This window comes from Falco biarmicus, chromosome 10 (assembly GCF_023638135.1).
Source record: "Falco biarmicus isolate bFalBia1 chromosome 10, bFalBia1.pri, whole genome shotgun sequence".
NCBI classification, from domain to species: Eukaryota; Metazoa; Chordata; class Aves; order Falconiformes; family Falconidae; genus Falco; species Falco biarmicus.
Window position 1 is genome coordinate 14,236,207 of NC_079297.1, and position 25,384 is coordinate 14,261,590.

Below are 25,384 nucleotides of genomic sequence, written 5' to 3' on the forward strand. Positions count from 1 at the left end.
AAAAGTTGGATAATTCAATGCCCCGCGCGCCGGCTCCCCGCGCAGACCGCCGGCCGGGCCGGGCCGCAGCGGGTTAAGGCGCGCACCCACAGTGCCTCGCGGCCCTGCAACGTCGGGCCGCGGCGGGGGCGGCGGCTGCGCCGTGAGGCGCCGGGCGGGACCGGGGCTGGCGGTGCCGCGTCAGGAGCCGCCGGTGCGTTACCGGCCCTTCGGGCTGCGGCCCGCTCCGCCGGGGCGGCCCCGCTGCCGTTACCCCCCGGGTCGCTCCCCAGCGTGACGGGGCAGCACGGCCGAGCTGGCGGCGCTTGGGCCCCCTGGGCTGTCACACGGGCCGGGCCCCGGGGGCAGGCGGGAGGTGCCGGCGCCTGGCTGGCGGCGCGGGGGGGAGGCCTCGACTTCCCCTCACGACGGCCTTCCCCTCCCCTTTATTTATCTATCTCTTCATATTATTTTTGTCTAGAAAGGAGAGGCCAGGGTGCTCGCCGGGAGCCCGGCCATGTTCTGAGGGAGGCTTGGGGATTCAGCTGGGACCCCGGTGCCGCAGGTGTGCGTGAAGAAGTCGCTCTCCGGGTCTCCTGTGAGGCTCTAGGTAAGGTGGCTGCGCCTCTCGGCGCACACGGCGGCACGGCTTTAAAAGTGGGCAGCGGCCCCAGTGCGGTGTTGGAAAGCGAGCCTCGCCTGCCGGGTGCGGGGCTGGCGGCCGGGGGTGCGGAGCGTTCCCTCAGCTGGGGAGGCCTCGGTGGCCGTGCGGCCCTGGGGAGACCCGCAGGGAGCCCTCGGACCGCCAGGGCGTGTGGGCCACGTCACCGCTTCATCATTGTATACAGAACTGCAAAGCTCTTTACACCTGTGTGAATTTGCTGCTGCATCAGAGGAACAAAGTCCAGTTATTGCTCATTTCCACCTGAAAGTGGTGCCGCTTCTGCCTTTTTTGCTTGCTTTTAGCAAGCGAAAGTTTCCTAACGTGGAAGCTCATATGCTGCATATCAAGTTTTTGTTCTGGAAATAGCATGCTTGGGAAGTAGGAGTGTGAGATTGGTCTTTGTGAAGCTCTTGAAACCCTGGGTTCAAAATATTCATATTCTTCAATTAAAATTTATTCCTAAACTAAACATTTTCTTTATTGCTTCAGTCCATTTACATCAGATCAAAACAATGCGTATTTATTTATGGTGTCTGCACAGTTGATACTTCGGTATTTACTCATGAAGATTAAACAGCGTGGTGGCTACGTGCCCTGTCAGCTACTGGGGCTCAGCTTTTTTTGCATGGTGAACAATGATAATTTGATCGCTGAAAACTTTGTGGGCAAATATAGTTGAAAATAGACTAGACATCTCTAAGCTTTCCAAGACATAACATCTTTAGAGTGTGACTTTTTTTGTTGCCCCCGCTTCCCATGTTTCCAGTTGCTTTGGTGGATAAGCTGGCGGCCTTAGTTGCTTCTTCCTTGTCCTGGGCGATGCGGTGTGGATGAAGCTCTGTCTTTCCACTAGACATGATAGTGGTATGATTAGGGAACTTGCTGCTTCTGGAATGTGCGTATGTTCAGGTTGCATTTGGCCAAAGTCTTTTATTTTAAAGTTTTTATCGAAAAAAGCGGTTATGGCAGACCTAAGGGCAATTGCTTCCTCTGTTGACTTGAGTTGCAGATCTGAAACTCGTGCTGTATGTAAATGCTTGTAGGGTGTATGTTGTAGGATGGATGTCTCTTTCTGCTCTGTGGAAAATTCCTGACTCATGCAGAATTGGAGTGGGAAGAGGCTTTCCTGTTCAGCTCCAGCAATTTTTGCCATTGAGGCTGGAAGGCCTTCACATATATTCTGCTTCTGTTCGTTATTCTGAATGAAAACCTGGGGAAAAAAAGAGGGAAAAAGTGGTAAAGGAAGGCTAGTGGCAAGGGGAATGAGCAGTAAGCCAAAGAGAGGGACATTGTTAACCGGTACAAGAAGTTGCTGAGGAAATCCAGCCCTGAGGAGAGGGAGCTGGCATGCAAAGAAAATGTAACAAAAATGGCAGAGAGGAAGGCCCAAAGTCTGCGCAATTGTCTGCCTGGCTATTACTGCTAATTTATTAATTTCTGTACTGTGGAAGAATTTTTCCTTATGTTGCTAGTGAAAAATAGTGGAATTGAAGATGTGGACTTTATGTAAATGTGTTTATGATCTCCGTTTAAGATACGAGCGAATGTGTTTTAGGTATAGTGTTAACTCCCTCCTCCTGCAGGAGGAAGTTATGTAAAATGTTGCTATTGGAATACTATGGGAGAAAGTGTGTTTCATTATACAAAGGGTCACTTGCCACACTTTTGCTTTGCTTTTCTGAAAGTTACACAATTTCTATTTATAGATAAAGATAATTCTCTTCAGTTTTAATTTGATGCAGGATGACTGGAAGATTTTACTCACCATTAATTACAGTAACCTTTTCAGTCTAACACACTTTTTTTTCACAACTTACCTGTTTTTTTCTAATACATATTAATTAAGATTGAAAGGTAGCATATTCTAAATGTCAGTGAAAACCTTGTCCCTTAAATTACACAGAACTAAGTATTTGTCAACGAGATATTTATGAAGCAAGTAGTGCTTTAAAGGCAGTGAGTTCTGCCACAATTAACTTCTACTTTTAACAGTGATAATATGTAGGTACAATGTTGAACTTACTTCTTTCGGAATCATGTTGTCTTAGCTGGTGGTGCATATAATTGTATTTCTTGTACGGCTGTGGTTGCGGTTCCCAGGAAGGCTGTTCTGCTTTAGAGATGTCTAAGAAATTGACGTTGCCGCATTCATACAAATTTAATGTTTCCTTGCCTGTGGCATTTTTTCCTTTTAAAATAGCCTTCCTTTTCTAATTAAAGATATGTTCTCCCTCCATCTCCTACTGGCTTGCAGCAATTGTACATAACGCTCAATCTTTACTTTCTAAAATTATTGCAAGATTGTTAATCCTATTGATAATTGAAGGGCTTATAACTGTTTAGTCAAATAGCATAGTGAACAAGTGTCAAAGACTTGCGTAAAAGAATTTCTGCCTTTCAGACAAGCATTTGATGAAAACATGGACCTGTTTTTTTTGCTTTGTATCTTCACAGACCAATAAGCTTGACATGTAATAGTTGGTGCTGTTTCTAATGAGTTTGGTGACTTCTCTGTCTTCTATTACATCTTAGAATTTCGTTTTCTGGAGTAGAAATGAAAAGATGGACTGGACATAAAAAGGAAGAAGATACATTGTGTAAAGTTAATTTAAATATCATAGTACCAACTTAGTTGGAAGTATCAATTCATTTTTTTACCTACATTGCAGTCTTATGCTGCATCCTACGCTATATTTCTTTTAATCGTGAGCATTGTGTACTTTCAGTTTTTCCAGGATGTGTACTGTGTGTGAATCACATTTTTTCTCTTAATGTAACTTTTATCTGTAGCTTGACACTGTTCCCTGCTGCTGCGTTTCATGCTTTGTAAAAATTAAAGAGTAAAGATGATGTGGTCTGCCAATGAGATGTGACCGTCGGGATTAGAATGCTATTTTATGTAAAAGGTCCCAATAATTGCCTTATTTTCTTTGAATTCGATTTACAAGCAAATTTCAATCTTTCTGGAAAATCATAATTTTTCTGCATCTTCTAGTAAAAAGCTCCTTTAGCAATGTGTTCAGCACTTTGAAGTGTAGGGGGTTCTATTTTTTGCTTAGGTCTCTAGTTGTGTGCATGTCATTCCATGTAATCATGCATGATTATAAAGTGCTTTCAGAAATGGTAGTGGGAGCCACATCAAGTAAGAGACTGTTTTCATACCACATACGCCATGGAAGGGTTTCCATGTTTTTCACCCCCTGCCCCCTTTTCAGCTATGGCTGAATTGCACCTTTCCTGTGGATGATTTAAGATGACTAAACGCCTCAAAAATTACAAAGTAAATGGAAAAGTAAGGTGATGGGTTTGGTGATGTTTTGTTTGTTTGTTTTTCTCCTGCAGTTGGTTGTGATTGAGTGGTTTAGATTGCAAGCTCTTTCTCATAGAGATATACTTGTAAGGTACTGAACGTCTTGCCGATATCAAATCCTTGAATATGACTTTTTTTTCTTCTTTTGTAGAATCATGGCAAGTCCAAGAACAAGGAAAGTTCTCAAGGAAGTCAGAGCACAAGATGAGAACAATGTGAGAAAATTATAATCTTCTTTAGATTAGTTGCATAGACTTGAATTTTCTTTTTACCTAACCCAGATATATGTTGTGGTCTACTACAGCTGTCGTCTTTATAGCACTAGGATGGCTAATTAATGACAGCGTATAAATTTGGCTATCTCATATTTGTGTTAGTTCCCGTAACTTTTATTCATTTACGTATTATAATACATTGCTGTGTATTTAGCATGAGTCTTTCAGGAGTTGTACTAACACTGTAACCCCTGGAGTCTACTAAACAAGTGAGTCTTGGGCGCAGCTTAACTAAAACTGTCTTTTTGTGGTAACTTGATTATATGCTACCTTAAATGTGGTAGCACATGGACAGGTTCAGCTTTATTTATATCGATGCATTAAACCTTGAATGGTGATTCCAGTCATAAGCACTTAAGTTGTTGCACTGTATGAGCAATAAAGCTATTTAAACAGAGATTTTTCTTTAAGATCTGCTATCATTTACTGCCAAACTGTAGTATGACTGAATAAACGTTCCAAACTTTAAGTGCTGCATCTTTATTTTGCCAAGGAAATCTCAGGAATTCAGTTTGGTTACTTTCTCCTCCTACAAGGCAATATGGAAATGAAATCAAGTTTGCTCATTAATTTCAATTTGCTCATCTGTATTTTCTCACTGGTTTTTGGTAGCTGGTACACTGATTTTTATAATCCGAGTCAGGCAAGTTAACGAGTATTTTTTTCCATGCAGCATAAATATTTATTTGAAGGGAGCTTATGCTGTCAGGGGAGGTGTTTCCAAACACTGAAAACTCTCCCTTCTGAAATTATTTTCTGTGTGTAACGTCTTCATGATTTGACTTTTTGAGCTGTACTGTGAAAACTTCATGAACAAGTGATGGCTGAGTGCTAGAGATAATTGTTTTTCTCTCGCAGGTCTGTTTTGAATGTGGTGCGTTTAACCCCCAGTGGGTGAGTGTGACCTACGGAATTTGGATCTGCCTTGAGTGCTCAGGAAAACACCGAGGCTTGGGAGTTCACCTCAGGTCAGCCTTTCAAGCAGACTATGGACTGAGTTGGGTTACCCCAGGGTGATTTATGGGCTGTGAACAGCATGTATTGTTTTGGAAGGGTATAGAATGTCTCAAATCTGACATTTCACTGGCAGTTTTGCTTCATACTCCTCCCCAAAGCAAGCTTTACTCTCTATGCCTTGTCTGTAATTAGTCAGGGTGTGTGCTGCATCAGTGTGGTGATGTTGTGCCCAGTTCTAGAAAGCAATGTCTCCAGCTACATCCTGAGGTTGTGTGGTGGTGTTTGGTAATACTGCAGTAGTCCTTGCACTCTATTCTTGTAACCTTGTATAAACTTCATTGATGAAAACTAGAGTAGCACTAGAGCAGCTTGAGAGTCAACCAAAGAAAGTCACAGTATGCTTACAGGATGGTTCTGTAGTGTATGCAACTGTATAAGATACTTTATTCTGTTTGGGATATTAATTTTTTTAAAATATAAGTGATCGGGTTTGCTTTTTTCCAAGAAACGTACTCAACTGAGATGGGAATCTATGGAATAAGAACTGCTATGTGTTTCAGGGACTCACTGTGTATATGTTGTGTGCATGTATATATAACGGGGGCAGAACATGGGGTAGTTACTGCAATGATAAAGGTGGAGAAAGTCCAGGAGGGAAATGGCCAAAGCAAGGACGTCATTCGGAAGTACATGCTTTGCTTTTCAAAGAGTGATTTGAAACTCATTAGTGAATAGAAATTGCGTAGGAAATGAGAGTTTGGAACTATTCTGTATGTTACATAAAAGAAAAAAATTAAATTACTGATGTGAGGATATGATGAAGGGTATTTCTTTAGGGACAAAAAGAAAGAAATTAGTCAAGATACAAGTTTTAAAGAGCCTTCTTGATGATGATGATGTCTCACTTTTTTTTTGCCCCTGTGACCTTGTATTTAACAACAGGGCACTGTTTGGTTTTTTGTGGGTTTTTTTTTGTTTGGGTTTTTTTTTAATATTGTTTAATGAACAGTAGCAAGAATTTATGGCTCAAAGCAGAGCTGAGGTGCTGACTGCAGTCAGAAATGCCCTGGGATGAGGTCAGGTTAAAAGGGTTGGCTATTTCAGGCAGTGAGCTGTCACTACTTGAGGGTTGTTGTGAGCAGAAGCATGGAGTGGGACAGGAGATGTCCTAACAGGTCACTTAAGTGTAACTGTGAGAACACAGGAAAAGAAAATTGCACAGTGAAGAAGTGTGAGAAAAGTTTCTTTAATATAGTGGGTTAGATTAATTTCTGGACTTGAAGAAAGCTGTTTTTTCTGTCACTTGACTTCTGTTGACTGTCTTCTCTAAGTGCCAATAAATGGCATGATTTTAGCTTATTTCAATGAGGATCTGACCACTTTCTTGTAATGATGTATCTGTACTTAGAGAGTGTTCTCTAACACGTTTATACTCCCAATGCTTGAGATAGATTGTAATAAGGCGGGAATAGGGTTTTTGTCCTTGCTGATATAGCAGGAAATTATAGCAAGTTGTGATTTTAATTTTGTTAAACCCTCCGCTGTGTTTCAGTTTTGTACGTTCTGTAACCATGGACAAATGGAAGGATATTGAGCTGGAGAAAATGAAGGCTGGAGGTAATAGCAAATTTCGAGAGTTCTTAGAGTCTCAAGATGACTATGATCCCTGCTGGACAATGCAAGAAAAGTACAACAGCAAAGCTGCAGCTCTTTTTAGGGATCAGGTAAGTTACAGTTATGTGGCTGTGTCCTCATCCCCTACCCTCTGAAAGTATCAAAGTACTTTGTAAACAGTTGTTCTTGAAGTGGGGGCTGGCAGGGAAGTGAGTAGTGTAGTAACGCTTTGAACCACTGTAGTGGTTCTTGAAAGGGGTAAGTCTTAGGGTGCTTCTTCCCAATTCTTCTAAGAGTTTTCATTAGAAACTTCCTCTTCTGCATTTGGTTGAGGTGACTCAGATTTTCACTGCTACAGTTTGTCGCAACTATTTAGTCAGTGGAGCTGTCGCAGTCCACAGTAGACAGTTTACTACTTCAGCAGTACAGTTTTAGCTGAAATGACTGTTGATCAATCTGTTGTGGATGCAGTAAACAAAATGGTAGATTAATTTGCCAAACACTAGCAGGCCTATAAACAAGTCAGTAATGGTAATGGCATTATCATTTTGTGGAGGTTTGGAATTTCCAGAAATGAAATAACAAACAACTTGAACTCAGGAGCTTAGAGACTTACAAAGATACTGTATTTTTATGCTGACGCTGCCATGGAAGGGGTAAGAAGGTACATTCTGTGCTCACTGGGATATTCATGCAGCTTTGAAGTTTGTTGTGAGTTGTCTCTTTGCATCTTTAGAAGTTGCTAGGAATAGGAGATGGTTGGCTGAAGTGGACTATCATGATGATAGCGAAGAAGTTATAAGTTGTGTGCTGTAGGCCTTTTAGTGTGTGAAACAGGGAACTGTAGGATTTCTGGGGCAAGGCCTTCGGAAATTTATATTAACTTGCTGAAGTTATGACTTGGTTGGGGGAAGAGTATGGGGTGAAGAGATGAAGTTCAGGTCCTTTGTTTGAAGAAGGCAGAGAGCTTTTAAATTCTGTGCGTGTGTTTTAGCTGCCCTATGCCAGAGTATAAATCCACCTCTTTCTATTGCTCCATTATTCTGTCATTAGTGCTTATATCTCTTAATTAATCTAGTCTTTTCAAACCAGATTTGCCTGTTTGAAGAAGTTTGAAGAACTGCCAGAAATAAAATCAGTGTTCAATTCAACTTTGCTAGCCTAAGATTCAGAAAAAAAATGGCTTTATTGTGGAAACAAATTAATTGATCTATGCAGCTGGCAGCAGATTGGGAGAAATGACTTGTCCTCACTTTACAGGATCTGTGTATAACTTGCATGAAAACTTTGACCTAGGATTCTTGATTATTTTCCTACCTCTTCTAGGTAGCTACCGTAGCTGAAGGCAAGGAGTGGTCCATTGAAACTTCTCCTGCCAGGAACTGGACCCCACCTCAGCCTAAAATGTCCCTCTCTTCAACTCATCGGTATGTATTTTTGTTATCTGATGTTGATCTGTCTGCAGCAGGATCAAAGCCTGATGTTCTAGCGTCTTCTGGTTTTGTTCTGTTGATGGTGTTGTCTGAACAAGCATTTCTTTTGCTGAAATTCAGGAATATGAGGTAGCAGGGTTCTGTAGTAACTCCCGCCGCCTCCTCCACCTGAACCTTAAACCATGGCAGAGACAAGTGAGCAAGAGCAGAGAACAAGCCACGCTGCTTTTATCTCAGCTTGTAATACACCTTGGACTAGTCATTGTGTCAATCACACGTAGTGTGTCACAGCCTTACCTTAACTACAGTGCTCTTCCAGTTAGTGATTGAATGCCAGGGAAGAAACAAACTTTTTCTGTGTGGTGGTAATTACTCACAGGGGTGTTGAAGCTGGACTGCAGCAGTTCTGTTTTTCTGCTTTTGCATGCAGTGTTTATTAGTCTTTCCACTAAAGAATCAAGTTAACTGAAAAAGCGTAAATCAAGAGAACAAGCACTTCATTCCTAGTTGTCATCTGGCAAGTTCAGGAGCTAGCTATAGCCTGCATAGCATTGTTGGGGTCTGCTGTTGCTTTATTCATTCAATACTCCAGTGGCTTTTAGTGGTTGCATTAGAGTTCCCTGCTTGATAGATAAAAGAAATAATCAATTTTGCACCTGTATTATGATGATATACGTCAGGCTGCACTGCTGAGCTAGTGGGTTTTGCTTTACGCAGTTCAATTCTTAAATCTTTCAGTAGTTCTGCTGGACAATCTCAGACTGCAACTGCCTCTTCAGACAAGGCTTTTGAAGACTGGTTAAATGATGATGTCAGCTCCTACCAAGGGTAATGCAGTATTTATTTTTGAGTGCCTGGCCCCCTAGCATAACAAAGGCTTGGATGTTATACTACAGCTACACAACTGTGATCCTGATTAACTAGTTAAGTTACATCTTGTTTATTATTAAAAATATATTTTATTTTTATATACATATATAAAAATACATGATAAGGGATAAGATGAAGAAGGTACCTTTTAAGCATTTGCATAGCAAAAATGTTTGAATAGCATTGAAGAAAGAGCTTGTAGCTCAAAATGTTGCTGTGGTGGGCTCCAAACGATGGAATTTTTAGTGCATATAGTATTTTATAGTGATATGAGTTAAACAGGGGTTTTTATAAAGCTAACACTGTTTTCTTCTTTCTTTTTCCCATTTTCATGTATTGCTTTATTAGGATTTACTCAGACTTCTGATATCAGTGATCTGTTAAACATGGAGAATCATTAAGACCGTATCAGCTTTAATAGGGGACATTTTAATTTGCAAGGATTCCCCAGTGGATCCTTGTTGGTGTTATGTCTTTATTAAGTGAGTGGTTTTGTATTTCGGGTGCTGGCTGCTTTAGGACTTTTTTTTTTTTTCTGGGTGTATTTTAAAGTCCGTTAAATAATTGTCATTTTTTTATGTTTGTCAGGTTTTTTAATGGTTTTAATGAACACATGCAAATACAGATGCTGTTTATTCATTTTCTTGTGGTAGTGGCCAAGAGAACCGCTACGTGGGGTTTGGAAACACAGTAAACCCTCCAAAAAAAGAGGATGACTTCCTGAATAATGCTATGTCTTCACTGTACTCGGTAAGAAATCATGTCAAACTTTCTGTGACCTGAATTACCGTTTTCTTCTTTTCTATCCCCTGTTGTGGGAGAATGTAAGTGGAGAAGAGAAACTAAAGACTGCAGGTAGATAGACACATGCAGGGTATTGGTTGTATTCTCAAAGAGTGAAGAAGATACTGGTGGACTTCCAAAGGCAAAATGAAGGGAGAAACTTGAGAAAAACTGAGGAATTATGTCTGGTATCAGCTCATAGAAATAAGGAAATGAGAATATAGGAATGGATTAAGAACTAATACTGAACAGGGCTTGGAGAAAAACAAAAGAGAAATAATTACCTGTTGGGAACAGCAGTTAGGCTGCTAATGCTCTAAATGGATTAGCCATATTAGCGTGTTCAGTGGAAAACAACTGAAGTGTGTGTGTGTAAGGGTGCCAGAAGCCCTGAGCAGTGATGAAAACATTTGAAATACTTGTGACAGGTTGTGAAAAGATAGCAGCATATGGTTGAGCAGTTGTCATGATTAAAGTATAGATAGTGAAAGATGCGTTGTTGAAGGAAAATGGGAATAAAGTTGGAGGCTGTGAGGGACAGACACATTGGTGCTTTGATAGGCTGCAAAGTAACAGTGCTGAATAATATTTGGGATTTCAAGTCACGCTGAAGTAGAGTAAGGTTTTCTACCAGGGTTAGCAGCCAGTAGTCTTCTGTAGGTCCTCATTGGTCTAAATATCCATACCAGGTTCCATTGTTTGGTTGGTTTTTTTTGTTTGGTGTTTGTGGTTTTGTTTTGTTTTGTTTTTTTTTTAAACATAATAATTTCAGTAGAACAGAATAGAAAAAGGTAATGCCTGAATCTTTGAAGAGCGTTCCAGGTGATCCCACAGGGTGCTTAGTATAGGTCTGCTGAATATTTTCTAGGTATGTCATAGGTTGTAGGCCAGAGCTCGTATTAAAAGCCACATCTGTAATGTATTGCAGATGTGCTAAGACAGCGAAGGAGAGGTGGCACTCTGTTGTCCGGGTTACTGTCAAGCTTTATTTGAATACATGATGTCATTGAAACCTGTGATTAAAATGCCCTCTTGTGACCACAGATACATACTGCAGTGCAATTTGAAGTCGTTTATTATAGTGAAACTGAATATTTGCATGCATATTCATCCTGGTGAGGAAACCAATTTTCCTTCCACAGTGTATGACTGTTTTTCCCCACACATGCTACATTTATGTACATACATTATTTTCTGCTGTTACATATCGGAAGGAGCGTTTTCTGTAGAATTCACACCAACAACGCTATCCAACTTGTTCTGTAAAGAGCAGATGTAATTGCAGTTTAAGTTTGTCTGGAGCCTCTTGAGACTATTCTTGACAGAAAAACTACAAGACACATCACTTTTGCCTTTTTTGCAGTTGGTGATGTAGTCATCTTCCAGTGTTTCAGCATAGGACAAGAAGGGCAATTAATGAAGAGATTTGAAAAGGATAGGCAGAAAATTGTTTGCTTTTTTAAAAAGACGTTTCCTCAACCTAAATATGTGGTGTAGTCAAATGAAATAGAAGGGGTAATGAGAAAAAGATTCTACAATTTACAACCTTTGTATGGAAATCTACCCAAAAGGTAACATATTACCTATATATACCAAAGTATCCACGCGTTAAACAGAACTTCTACACTTGAATGGAAATCAAATTGATAAAAGGCAGTGGTAGACATGGATATTAACCTTGCATTCATAATGCTACATTTAAAAGATTCTGTACCACAGTTTAAAATTAGGTGGCGATGATCTGCAAAGAAAAAACCTTGTATCTGTTTCTTCATTCATTATTATATACAAGGAAAACCACAGATATATTAAAGGTTGTTTCTGGTTTTTATCCATTAAAGTAGGGTGGGTTTTTTTCCCCACTTCTTTTACTGGGCAGATTCTGGATAAATGAGTTAAAAGAACTAAAATCTAAACAGTAGTGAAGTGGGTTTTAATGATTTTGTTTAAAAAAAAAATAAAATTATTACAACCACTCTCCTGCTCTACTTTTTTAGCTAGCTTTTTTAATCAGTATCTGGCAAATCAGTAGTTAGAAGAAAACTTTTCGGATGCATTACAGAAAACTTTTTAAGAAATAGCTAATGGTTTTCAGATGCTCCAAGAATCAGTGAGGAAATAATTAAGATTTCTTTTGTTTTTAAGGATAAAATTTGCAGGGAACAAGCAGGTTGAAGCTTTATTATGAAGTGGAAAACTGCTGAATAGGCATTTTGTGTATTGCTGCCTCATATTTTTGAGCACCGATTCTTCTTTTCAGCTTTTCCAGGCATACATTTTAGCTGCTCATTGATGTGGTTCTTTTGGTTTTGTTTTTTTTCCCCATCCTGTTGAAGCACCACTATCTGCTTACTAAGGTTTTAATGTCGTCTTTTTTTTTTTTTTTTTTTTTTCTTTTCTTGAGGGGGAGAGGGGAGGGATTTTTTTTTTTTCATATATCCATTTTTAGTAGAATAACATCTAAAGCACTCAGGTTTGTTAAAATTGCAGGTGTTTGGACACAAATAATGGAAGTTCGTCACTACATTAGTTAAATGAGAAACTGATTTTTGCTTTTATTAGCACGTAGTTCTTGTGACTACAGGACAAGCTATATGGGAGGACATTTTGACTTAATTTAACATGTAATACTGAACACGTGGTTGTTCATTAGTGTTATTCACACATAGCTTGTGACATTCTCGCTTTCTTTAAAGGGATGGAGCAGTTTTACGACTGGAGCAAGCAAAATTGCCTCAGCTGCTAAAGAGGGTGTAAGTAAACAAAATGTATTTCAGTGTAATTCTTGTAAACTCAAAGGTTCTGTTAGTGTTCTAATAGTGATGTATCTTTAAAAAATATTACCAAGACAAACTAAATTCTGCTCTTTGTGTATCCTTGCCTATAAAATGGATGCATACTGAATGCAGATCTCTGCCTTGACTATTTCTTATGTTTCTGGATGGACACTTTGTAAATTTGTCCACTGGACGTAAGCATCAAGAAACAGCTCAAAAAGAATTTTTATTATAAAGCAGAAATTTTGGTCTGTGCCAAATAAGATAACATTGCATTCTTCAGCAGGAATTTAATACCAAGTTACAAACTGCTGATGGTTTTATAACTTTTCTTTCCTTCTGACTTCTCTCTAACTACAGCATTTTGGTCAGTTTAAATAGAAAGCTTGGTGGGCAGAGGTTGTGCCCAGAGGGACACTGTGGGAAAAACAGGCATGGTCTTCATGCTCTGCATGTTCTGCAGATTTGCACACATAGATGACAATCATTCAACTAACTGTAGACTAAACCCAGAGGAAATAAAAATTTATTATGTTTTACGTAGATGATGGTGGAAACATTTTTTGTGGAAATAATGCATTACAACTTTTTTCAGCTTTGCTTAGTATTCTTCCAAACATTTATGAGTGTAACAGTTCTCTTTTACTTTGGGTGACATTATGAGAGACAAAAATACTGATAATCATCCACATTAGCCCACCAAGGTCTAGTCTATATTGACCCTTTCTTCCCCTGGCTGTAAGTTGAGAAAGACTGATGCTTCCCCAGAGCAATCTGGAATGCCAAAGGTGGTGAATATGGATATTCTGTGTTCACTGTCAAGTTCTGGCAAAGGTCCTTTCTTCTTGGAGAGGATCACACATTCGGAAACGCTGCATGAATTTAAAAATCAAAAGTTTTATTCGTAATAAGCTTGAATGCATTTGCTTCTTTTCACAGGCTAGCAGGTTTGGATCCCAAGCAAGTCAAAAGGTGATTATAGATTTAGCTCTGTCTTATTGACTGTAATTGGCTCGAAATGTCATGTATTTGCCTGCACCAACTGATTTAGACTTGATCAACAACAGACCAGTGTGTTTTTCCTTCATAGTGCACATAGTAATTTTTAGGTTCTAGCTTTTATTTCCATGGGAATTGCAGTCAACTGCAGTGATCAAATTAAGCAAGAAATAAAACAGTGGTACTCAGCTGTGTGTAACTGTTGGGTGTATTGGAGAGACAGTAGAATGAAATGCTTTAATTCATGCATGCTGGCAAACTTAAAATACCCTTATTTTATTTTTGTGAACCTTAAATATGGTCTATCTTGAAGTAGTTTTCTTGGCAATATAATGTAATGCAAGCAATCTTTCCATTACTAAACACTAATAAGATATTACAAATGTGGACTGCTTGATACTGTTATTAAATTAACCTGTTTGTGTGTATTTAAGTAAGCAGCAATTGCAAAAGCATTTCTTCTTTCAAACTAGGGTTAAACAGAGACAGTCAGACCTGAATTACACAGAGCTCTGACATAAGCAAGATCTGTTTGCATGGAGAAGTTTTAAATTCAAATGTAAAAATGTGAAAAATAATAGGATGCTCAATGTGCCGAAGTTCTGAGTGAGAGGGGGCTTATGTATATTAATACATGGTATAGGGAGTGTTACTTCGAACTACAACTCTTTTTGTATGTGTAACATTAACCTCGCATGTGTAGGATGGTATTGCTCAAAACAAATGCAGAACTGCAGGTGTTGCTGTTCAGACGGATGTATGCAGTAGGATTTTAATATTCCAAATAGCAAGCCAAACTTCTGCATGTTTTGCAACACAAATGTCTTGTTAAAGCACCCAAACTTGCTACTTAGAAGCTTGAAGGTATCTGCTGCTTGGCTTATGAAAGAAAAACTTAAATGTTACACAAGTCTTCCTCTTTCACTCCTTCCAGCAGTTTGCCTTTTAGAAAACTGTTCTCTTTTTTTTTTTTTTTTTGGTATTATTATCAAATGTAAATATAATACTAAATGTAAAAGCTCATCACATCTACTGACGAGGACCACAGCAACATGGGGCTCTAGAGTCTAAGCTGTGTTACTGAAGCTTAAATTTTGTTCCTGAAACATCTCATCCTTGGCTCTGTAGAACAGATTTAACATCTTTTTGAGTAATATGTTGTTTGAAAATATATTTGGTGTCCAGTGACCAAACATATTCACTGTTTGTCTTGTCAGTAGATGTTAAAACTAGAAAAGGTTCATGCTACTTAACTTGCCTGAAAAAATGCTGCCAATTTTTTGCTAAAAGCTGCTTCTACCTTCCTTGCTCTTTCTCTTTTGCTGTCTGGGTAAAGTTTTGGGGCTACAAGCAGCAGCCAGAGCCGGTAACACCCTCACATATATTCTTGTGCATGGACTCCTTGTCACTATTCGTGCTGAATATGTGCATTTGCTCTTGAGCTGTCTTTTCTTTATTTTGCCTTAAGTCAAATCTGTTTAGAATAATGTTGTGTGTTTCACATGGTAGTATTTCTTCAAATCTGCTTAAAATAGGTTAAATTGGATAGAGGTATCCAAGCTCAGTGATCTCAGAAAATACTCTGTACTTTTGTCCATGCTCTTTGTAATCACAAATTGCAGGATTTCTGTTTGCATGTCTGATTCGGGAATGCAGCATACCAAGAACTACCCTGGGGTGGTGTTGGAAGGCAGACTGTAACAAATGCCCCATCGTGTAGGGTTTGTAATGGTACTTAGGATGTTATCCCAAATTTGACAACAGTAAAGAGGAAGAAGTGATTCAGATGGAAACGCAATTGTACCCAAATCTTTCTTTCCCATATTTACAAAATTATGTGGTTGAGTGAATGGGGTAACACAAGAATTCTTCCGAATTCTAGCAGTGATTCCACTTAGCATAGTTCAACTGTAAGTTGTAGTGTATTACAGTCTTTATTATATAACATAAACAGTTTTCCAGGTTTAATAGACTCTGAAGGATTTTTTCAAACATGTAAAATCTACTTTCTTGTTTTTCTTAAACACTTTCTAGCCTCACTTCTAATGATAACAAGCCTTATGTGATTTGATTCACATTTCTTACTAGGTGGAAATGGGGTTACCTTTTTGCCTTTGTCTTCTCAAATAACTTGCACTGGTAAGGAGTGGAAGTATTGGAGATAATGGTGGTTGGGTAGAGGGGAGATGCGAGCAGAGCTGTGGCGAAGGGGAAGGCTTGTTACGCACTTGGGAGTCTGTGGAGGAAGGATGTTCAGGGTGCCCCATCCCCAGGAAACACATGAATGAAGGAAGACTCACAGCCTAACCAATGTTAGCAGTAAGATATAAACTCTTAGGAAATTAAATGTCATTAGTCTCTGCTAATGTTTAGGAATAATGCTTGTCTGGCAAGTGTATTGGCCCTTTTGGATTAATTGGGCTAATTCAGAAGGTAGTCAGTATAATGTGGCAATTCTGAAGAAAAGTTCAAGTCAATCAAGGGTTATTATGGTGGTAGGGAAAGGAATGATTTCAAATGAAACCTTTGCAAACCCTGCTGTCCTTGTGAATACTGTCTTATGAAAGTAATTTTGTGATTTGTACTGTAGGCTTGCATTTTTGTAAGATGCCTCTGAAGTACAATATCCTTACGCATTTTGTTCTGGATTGGAATAGATTTCTGAAGTTCTTTATTTTCTCTCCCTGCAAACTTGGAGCTTTGAAAAAGATCACAAAAATCTCTCGCAGCTTTGGCTCTTGTGTATTGCTTAGAAACAATTGGGCTGTTACTAATAGATGACAGTACCAGCATTACAAGACAGAAGAATTGGTGAAAAATTGGCCAAAAAGATCTAATTCTACATGCAATTCCATTTCTAAGGAAAAATAAGGGTGAATGAAGTCTGTTCTTCCAAATATTCAGCTGCAGGCATTAGCCAGGTCCCATCTTCTAGGCTGTTGCTGGTTGAACCATTGCTTCTGCTTCCAGTGCAAGGTCAGACTTTGCTTGGGCTCTGGGCATCTTCAATGACCTATTGCCATTTGTATCTGTTTTTAATTTATTTAATGTTTTCTGCAGCACTGTGCTGTGTGTGCTTTTCAGCTCATTCTGCTAAGCTTAAGGCTTCACGTGTTTTTGGAGATACTGCTGAGAAATGAGCCTGCAGAAGATGTTGGCTGTGTTTTTTGGGTTTTGTTTTTTCTTGTTTTTATTTTTTATCCAAAGGAAAATATGACTGACTTTGTTTTTGTTTTGCTTTTAAATAGGCATCAGAGTTAGGTCAGACATTAAATGAAAATGTTCTCAAACCTGCACAAGAAAAGGTAACTTTGGAACTAGTTAAATTACTTGCAGAGCATGGTTATGCTGACTTAGGGAGGGATTGTTTCTTCCTGCCAAAATTGCTCAGTTTGTCAGTGCATCCTTCTGGTTTTTCATACATGAACACAATAGCTAAAGGGAAACATCAAATAATTCAAAGCTAGTATGTTAGGAAAGAAATAAAATATGAGGGTAATTTCCCTCCACCAATCTTTCTCATGTCCACAAGGGTCTTTTTACATTCTTCCCTGTTAGATACTATTTTGTAGATTTCATGCTTTCAATAATGGAAGATGGGACAAGATGAAAACGCACTCTAAACGAATCTGAAAATCAGTTACCAAAAAGAAATATATTAGCAGTAGCATCTTTGAGTGTTAATTTCATAGTGTTTTACCCATCTGGCTGCCAGCATTGTTTTGATTCAGCTAAGCATCTTTGAGCCACTGTAGTTCATCTGCTGCCTCATCAGGGGCAGTAGAATTCAGGATAAAGCAGATGTTTTAAGATGAATGGGGACAGTTTGTCAATAAAAGTAACACATTCCTGCAACCTTTATTTGGTATTTGTTCAGGATACTCTGATAGTCAGTTGAAACCAAGTTCTGCATGCATTCAGACGAAAAGTGTGCCAGTAACATTCTGATTAACTGTTCTAGGTAATGTGTTGTTTCTAGGAAAATAGTTTGAAGCAGATTTTCACCTTCCCTTTAGAATTGTTAGTGACCAAAAATGTGTGGCTAAGGGCACTTCCAGCAGCACTTGGAAGAAAGCGCACGTGCTGACCTTGGTCAATACACATAATCGCTGGTGGGCATGTGAAAAAAGAAGGCAGTCCTCTGAAGTGACTGGTGATCAAGGATACTACAAATTTTAGTCAAAGATTCTCCCTAGTGTGCACCCTGTTGCTTTCCTGTTTCATATGTTTTTAAGGAAAATGTGCTTTTACATCTTCCCCATTTGGCATGTGTTTGTTCTCTGCTTCTCGAATTTTGGATCAGCTCCAAAATTTTGATGAAGTCTTTTCTGAGAATGTGGTGCTTTACTTCCCTGTATACCTTTCCCCAAAATATATTGGTATTGATAAAGCAGACTACTTTTATTTTCATAAGAGAACCAATGCCACCACAAAATGGATTAATTTTCAATTTGAAAAGAATGTTTTTAATCACATTACAAAATAATATCTCTTGCGTTACCTTTATTAATTCAATGTTCTTTCCATAGCAGTTCAAATCACAAGCAAAGACACTAATTGGTTTCCTAGTCCCTAGAATTATCCACAGCTCATTTCAGAGTGCTTACATGCCTTATTTTCAGGGTTATTTTTAGGGTGTATTTCCTTGAGCTGATTTTTACTTTTTTAGGGCAATTTAATGAGGAGTGTTGCATTCTATATTAAAAAAAAGAAGTCTATTTACCTTATGATGTTGCACTGTTAGTTTTAAATAAGTTACTTTCTGAAGTAAGTATTCAGTGATCACTGCTTGCCACATACATGGTTATATGAAGTCATTGGCTTTGGAACAGTATTTTCATTATTTTTACTGAGTATTAATTGATGAAAGGCACCAGTTGTATTCTGGTTGTCCAACGTTTAAAGCCCCTTTAATATTGAAATAAGTATATATAAAGGACAGATAATAGTTCTGATCAGTTTTAATCTCCAAACTAAATCTTTTTATATTGTAAAATATATTCATAAAATGTCGTATTTTCAGATTTTTTTTTTGTACTGGTGTTTTTATGCTCAGCATTAGTGTAATGATTTCTTCCTCAAAACTGTATATGTATCAGTAGAAAGTTTCCACAAACTTCAAAGGATTGAGGTTCGCTGCATTATAGATCAGTGGACTTTATATGTCATTTTCTTAACTTGGTTAGTTTTGACTTAAGTATATTTTTATTCACTTTCAGTTTAGTTTGTTGTTTGGTTTTTTTTTTCCTACACTTTTTGTTTTTCAGTAATTCTTTGACTAATTACCAATACTTTGATTCACGTAGGTGAAAGAGGGGAAAATATTTGAGGAGGTCACCGTGGGGGTATCACAGTTGGCCAGCAAGGTATGAAGTGGCCTGCCTGTCTTAAAGGAGGCCAAACAGTAAGCCAGTCTCCATATTCTTATGAAAAGTTTGTAGTGAAACAAAACCACAATGTGGCTTTTAGTCTCTGCTTGCATTGAATACAGAAATTTTGGAAGTGTAATTTTCAGCGTGCAGTGCTTCTGTTGGGTTATCAAAAAGCTAATCGAGTGTGATGTCGTCCTCGTAATAGTTTCATCGAGGGCATGATGCAGTTAGGCAGCCCGTGTCCCAAACACAAAAAGAAAATGTCTGCTAGAGAATATGGAGACAGCTTGTGTACAGTTGTATGGTTAAACTTACTGATGTTCTGTACCTTTTTTCTTTGTCTTTTGCTGTCATTGCTTGGTAATGGGGTAAGTGCTGTCTGCAACTGCTCAGTACAGAATTCTTGCACAATCTAATACCAATTTTGATAACTTCTACGGTGTTACCTTGGAGGGTCTGTCATTCTAGCTCTGTGAGAGTCAGCACTGGAAGCTCTATCACGTACTAGTTCAGTTTCTTAAATGTTGGGATTATTTGAATAAAATAAGTAATGTTACCTGTTCTGTTTAGACCCTGGCAACTTGGAAGTCTGAATTCTGAGATCATCTTCCTTATCTGTGACTTAGAATGGTAACTTCTGTGGGTGATACTTCAGAATTTGTGTTTCTAATCCAATGCCAGTCATTATAACAACCTCCAAAGGATTCTCCTCGCAATCATGTTTATTCTAGAACTCAACTTTTGGCCTGTTTTACATGGGCAGTGAAATAATACTCCTGAAATGGGGTGAGAGTAGTTTTGCAGAACAGTGTAAATATTAAATACTAGTTATATGAATCATAACATCAAAGAATCAGTGCTGTCATTAGGCTTAATTTTATGTAAGGAGTAATTCCAGCGTTTTTGTTACGGAAGTCTAGGAGAGAATTCAAAAGCTGTTATTGATAATGGTAAGTGAAAGAACTAAACTTGACCTACTTTCACATCTTCCAGCAGCATGATGGTGTCAAATGTTTGTTCTTTCCATCAACCATGTCAAAAATACGAATAAGTTGTGAGTGAAATTTTCTGGTTAAATGTGTTCTCTTTATCTGAGCAAGTAGAGGAATGTGTTGTGGCTCTTGCTGTTGGACTTGGAAAAGGTGTTGGTTCAGCCCAAATGAATGGGGTGTCTTCTTCTCTAGGTTCAGGGAGTTGGAAGTAAGGGATGGCGAGATGTCACCACTTTTTTTTCTGGGAAACCAGATGATAATTCTGAAAGGTATTTTTTTGTTATTGGTTTCTGTGTCTCTTTAAATGCATAATTTTATCTCCTGTGTGTTCTATGCAGTATAGTAGTAGCAGGTAATTTTTAAATATAGAGAAATTATTCTGTCTTTGCTAGTAGTCCTCCTGTATGTAATACAGGAGGAATTCAGTTTAAGTATTTATGATAGTTGTTAAACTGAGAGTAAGATAGTGTGTGGCACCTTGGTTTTAAAATTATTCCAGGTGCATACCCCCTTGCCCTGGGCCTATTAGTACTTAAGGTTCTTAAGAAAAATCTATGAATTGGAATATAAGTTTGTGCTATTTGGAGCAATATATTTATTTCTCCTGCCTTTATCTGCAGTTTTTGTTTAAACAAAGGCAGTAGTGTTATAGTTTCTTTTGTTTGTGATCATTTGTTTTTGTTTCTTGTAACTAATTTATTTCTAACTTTTTTTCTTTTTCCCCCCACCCTATAGAAGACCAGCTGAAGGAGACAGCTACCAGAACAGTGGAGGGGAGGGCTACCAGAACAATGCTGTAGATCAAAGCTTCTGGGAGACCTTTGGCAACTCAGATCCACCAAAAGCTCATAAATCTCCAAGCAGTGAGAGCTGGACCTATGTGGACAATTCCACAGAGAAGAAGAGCTCTGATAGCTGGGACGTGTGGGGCTCGGGAACAGTCTCCAACAACAAGAACAGTAACAGCGACAGCTGGGAAAATTGGGAGACCAACTGGGAAAACACAGGAGGGGAGAGCAAGACCAGAAAACCTCCTAAGGCAACAAAAAAGGCATCTTCAGCTGATGATGGGTGGGATAACCAGAACTGGTAGAACTCTTGTTAACTCTGTTTTGCACAGCTAGGGAGGGGAGGCTATGCTGGCTGATAGAGGGGAGAAAGTTTTACACGCAACTGGAGTATCGTGATTGACCTTACTGATCTGTTATTTTTGTGCTTCCCATTCGTTCTTCTATCCCAGTTTAGGAAAAAAAAGAAAAAGGCATCAGAATCTTTTATTACATAAAGGTGGCTCTCCCTTTTTTAAAGATAGTGATAACTGCATTCTCCTTGCACTATTGAAACTGACTACAGTGACTTTCTTAACATGAGTGTTCAAAGGAAAAAAAAATCAGTGCAAGCACACTTTCATGGCTCAACCTTGCATGTGTAGGTTAATAGGTATTCATCCAGTCCTCATACAATTTGAGATGACTAGAGGTGTTTAATGCAAACAAAAGACAGGGTGTGTCTTGAAAGGACAGCTATTAAATGAGCAAACTGCAGTTGAATAGATCCAGTTCAAATGCCTTATGGATTGCGCTGACCATATTATGTCTGGCAATTCAAGATGGTTTTTAAGATACTGTTTTATTAGAGTTTTGTTTTTAAACGTTAAGATTTTTTTTTTTTTGTCTTTTACAACTTATATTCTCCCCTTAGAATTATAAGGAATCTAGAGCTAGGTAATTATTTGTGTAAACTTACAGTTTTGACCTGAGCTGTGATGGGATATCTAGAATGGCTCTACTTGCCCTTCCTGCTTAATGGGTTAAGAGTTAGCACAGTGCAGCTCTCATACACAAAAGACAAAGTTGTGGCAATCTCCTTCCTTACCTATGCTCTTCTCCCAGTCTGAGTATTTTATATAGTCTGTTTTTATTCTGTCTTTTTTCCTTTTACCCATCTATTTTATCTGTTCTGATAAAAATGAAATCTTTCTGTTGCTTATGGCCTTTTGGATATGTTTGGCAACTTGGCAGTGAAACAAATTTATAAAAAAGATTCCAGTAAGAAAAAGTGGGTGGAAAATATGAGAACGTTTTGGAGAAAGGCTGGCAGCAAGCCCCTTTCAAGATAAGTAGAAGTCTGGATTTAATAGTAAAATTTAAATTAAGCAGATGTTTTCCAAATGAATCTTTAATATGTCAGGCTGTATTTCTGTTTCTGTCATGTATTCCTCCCCATTTTCTTTCTGGATCTTGTTAAAGAAACACTATTTCGGAAACTTTAGAAACTCCTTGTCAGCATTAAGGAATGGAATAGAAGATTCATTTAAGTCTCAGTTTTGACCCAACAAATTGCTTTGCATGACACAAACTGTAACTTCTACAGAAGAACTGTGACTTTAAAAACAAAGGTGTCCTTTGTATCCCATTGTATTTTTGAGGTTGGGTTGCAAATGTACACTTGGCCCGAAAACAATCAGCTCGCTTGAAAACTTCGAATCATGATGTTGTCATGTAGTCTGCTTTGCTACCAGCATGGAGTTCTTTACTGTAAATCTTCATACATACCTAAAAAGCCTTTTCTTTTTAAAATTAGTTCAAGCAAACAACCGACCTAAGTTACCTTAAATAATGCCTCTTCACGGAGGTTTTTGAGCTCGTAGTAATATAAAGAGGTTAAAAAGGAAGGAAAATCATGAATCACGTCAAAAGTAGCAGATATTAAAGGCGGCTTAAGTCAGCATAGAAGTAGCTCTGTTTATAGCCCGATTCTGTATTTCTATTAGTAGGATCTTTCAGATGGTGAACAAAATATTTTTCTAGTCTTCTCTCACCCTGTCCTGCAAGAGTTGGGATTTCTTTTTTCACCTTGCTTCTCCTGACAGTGTGGTCTCTGAAGCTCATGCAGCAGGACCCGTTGCTGCTCGCAACCCAAGCACTACTTAGGCTGAGCCATCCAGGGCGCCCGAGGCATTCTTGCGGGCACGCTGACCCTTTGGAAGTGCAGAAGGCACGAGACATCTTGGTTTACAATGCTGCTTGCGGTACTGTTGGCGGACGTTTACAGCCTGACTGTAAAACGAGGATTTTTGTTCTGCTTTTTCTCCAGTTCCAAGTATACCTTTGTCATAGCTCAATTGCATGTCAAGCGTAACTTTGTATTTTTATGCATACACCTCTGTTGCCTACTTGTCACTTGTCTGCTGCCCGTACGAAACTGTAATGCATGTACCGTGAGGGCGGTGCCGTGTGGTGTGTGTGAAGTGGCACTGCCCTGTCCGTGACTAACGGGTAGTCTTTGTGAAGTGTTGCAGTAGCGGTGACGGCAAAACGCGCCCGATGGGTTGCACTGTCTTGACTGCTGGTGTCTGTCCAGAGTGATGTGAAGCTGATTGAGCTTCCTGTGTACAAATTTATTACAGTTTCTCCTTCATAAACCTCCTGAAATAGCTCATAGCAGGATAAACTTTATTTCAGTCCATTCAATCAACAGTATTGTGATGTGTACACGTACGTTTTCCTCAGCTGTGTGGTTTGCCTAGGAGAAAACTGGTTTATTTATATATCACTTGCAGCTACGATTGGCATGAGCCATTTGTTTTTTCTTCTGGTTTTATTTTTGTATCTCTTCAAACTTTGTTATAAATTAAACTCAACAGCCAGAGCCCTACTCAGGCAGAAGCTTTGCATAGTGATTTTTCTTCTGGTTGAGGAGATGGTGGCAGAACAGTTGCCGTCTCTGTTTTTGCAGTGCAGTAGAGATACAACAAAATGCTACAACTCCCAGAAAGGTGTTACTGGAAGATAGTAAAACCTAATATAATGGCAGAAAGCGTAACTGCAGCCACAAAACTAGTATACCAACCGGTCCTGGTTTGACAGGGAAATTACTTTTCTTATAATGACTTGTCTGAATCTATAAATATTTTGCCATGTCTTCCAGAGGAGAGGATGAAATGAAGACATTTTCTTTTGCAAAGCCTCTGTTTTATTGGATTTTACTTTTTTGGGGGGTAGGTGGCTGGGAAGTTTCTGCCATTGGGAGAAATGCATCCGGTGAAGTTGTGTGTGTGGAACGAGTGTTTATGATTTAGACGCTCTTTTTAATCCCCCCTTCTCTTCCCAAATCTTCTTCTTTGTTTCCGTTGGCCTGATCCCGAGCACTGTGACTGGGGGCATTGCGTGCGGTCTGCTGGAGCTGGGGCCACCTATCTAAGTGAGGGTACGGCCAGGAATCCGAGTGAACGCGAGGTTTGGCAAGGTGTCAGTGGCACCATGTGCTTCGTCTGTTTGCTGGATGACCAGGGCTCCGCTTTCCTTTCACTCCCACACCGCATTAACATTTTTATGTTGTACAAGCCAAGTGCCAGGAGAGAGCACAGTAGATGAAATGACTGCTGCAACAATTGGACGTTACAATGTTTAGTTTAAATTTCCTGGTGTTTCGAACTCTTTTATTTCTTTGTATGGCTTCAGGTTTGGAAAATAGAGAGCAGCTGGATTCCTACAGGTAGTCTGGTATAAGAAAAACTTGAAGACATTCAAGCTATGTGCCACTTGCAAAAGAGTGAAAGTCTTGGGGAATGTTCCCAAACCAGGAAACTAATCCTAGGAGTTAGGAATTATTTTAAAATGTTTCATTTGTGATTTGAAACCTGTTAATAATTATTACATTTCAAGAACTGCTTGTCCAGCTCTCCCTTATGGTTGATACCTCAAGGATAATGCTGCTGCTTTTATTTTCCAGGCCAGACTGTAACATTCCATAGGTTCATGATGTATTTATCAGTGTAATGATCTGTGCAATAATTTAAGAAGTGTAGGTAAAACCTCTGTTGTTTAAACCAGGATACATTTAAAGATACAGTGGTCCTCTCGGAGAATGGCAGTCTACCAAGGTATTTCACTTCTCACCTTACTTTGGCAATATTAATGATCCTGTGAAGAAAGGCTTGGGTAATCAGTGATTTAAACAGAAATGAAGAGACATTTTTATGTCCGTTATTAGAGTTTGATTGTTAGGCTTAGTGACCTCTAGTAGAGCCCTCTCTCATTTTCATGCCAGCAGAAACGCTCAGTATGGAGTACTGTATCTTTAATTTTCCTGACGTGTTTTTTGTGAAGTTCACAGGAATGGCAATTTCAGTGAACACTAGTCCTTGTTCTGTAGAGTGGTACCGGACTTGAACTGCAGTGTCATCTTTTAAAGAGCATTACAATAAAGCAAAGAGATATGGAGCAGAATGGTGTTTAGCCCTTTTTCAGGAGACTTAACTTCAAACCCACGTGCATTAGCACAGCTTATGTGACCTTTTGAACGGTTAGTTCTTACTGTGGTTAGCGTCACAGAGTGAACGCAAACCAGGGTGCTT

The 25,384-nt window shown here is 39.1% G+C and overlaps 1 protein-coding gene across 4 annotated transcripts; it reads left to right on the forward strand.

Moving 5' to 3' along the window:
- Positions 1-202: 202 nt before the first annotated feature.
- On the forward strand, positions 203-25,250 carry ARFGAP1 (ADP ribosylation factor GTPase activating protein 1). Of its 4 annotated transcripts, none has more exons than XM_056353812.1 (13): positions 203-589; positions 4,105-4,168; positions 5,087-5,196; positions 6,738-6,909; positions 8,126-8,226; positions 8,974-9,060; positions 9,756-9,852; positions 12,582-12,638; positions 13,602-13,634; positions 16,910-16,966; positions 18,968-19,027; positions 20,218-20,294; positions 20,761-25,250. In XM_056353812.1, the coding sequence occupies exons 2-13, from the start codon at positions 4,109-4,111 to the stop codon at positions 21,116-21,118; spliced, it is 1,269 nt and encodes a 422-aa protein (XP_056209787.1). In that variant the 5' UTR covers positions 203-589; positions 4,105-4,108; the 3' UTR covers positions 21,119-25,250. The 4 variants fall into 4 exon arrangements, with proteins under 4 accessions (XP_056209787.1, XP_056209786.1, XP_056209788.1 ...); XM_056353811.1 differs by having other exon boundaries at positions 204-589; positions 8,971-9,060; XM_056353813.1 differs by lacking the exon at positions 16,910-16,966 and having other exon boundaries at positions 204-589; positions 8,971-9,060.
- Positions 25,251-25,384: the final 134 nt, after the last annotated feature.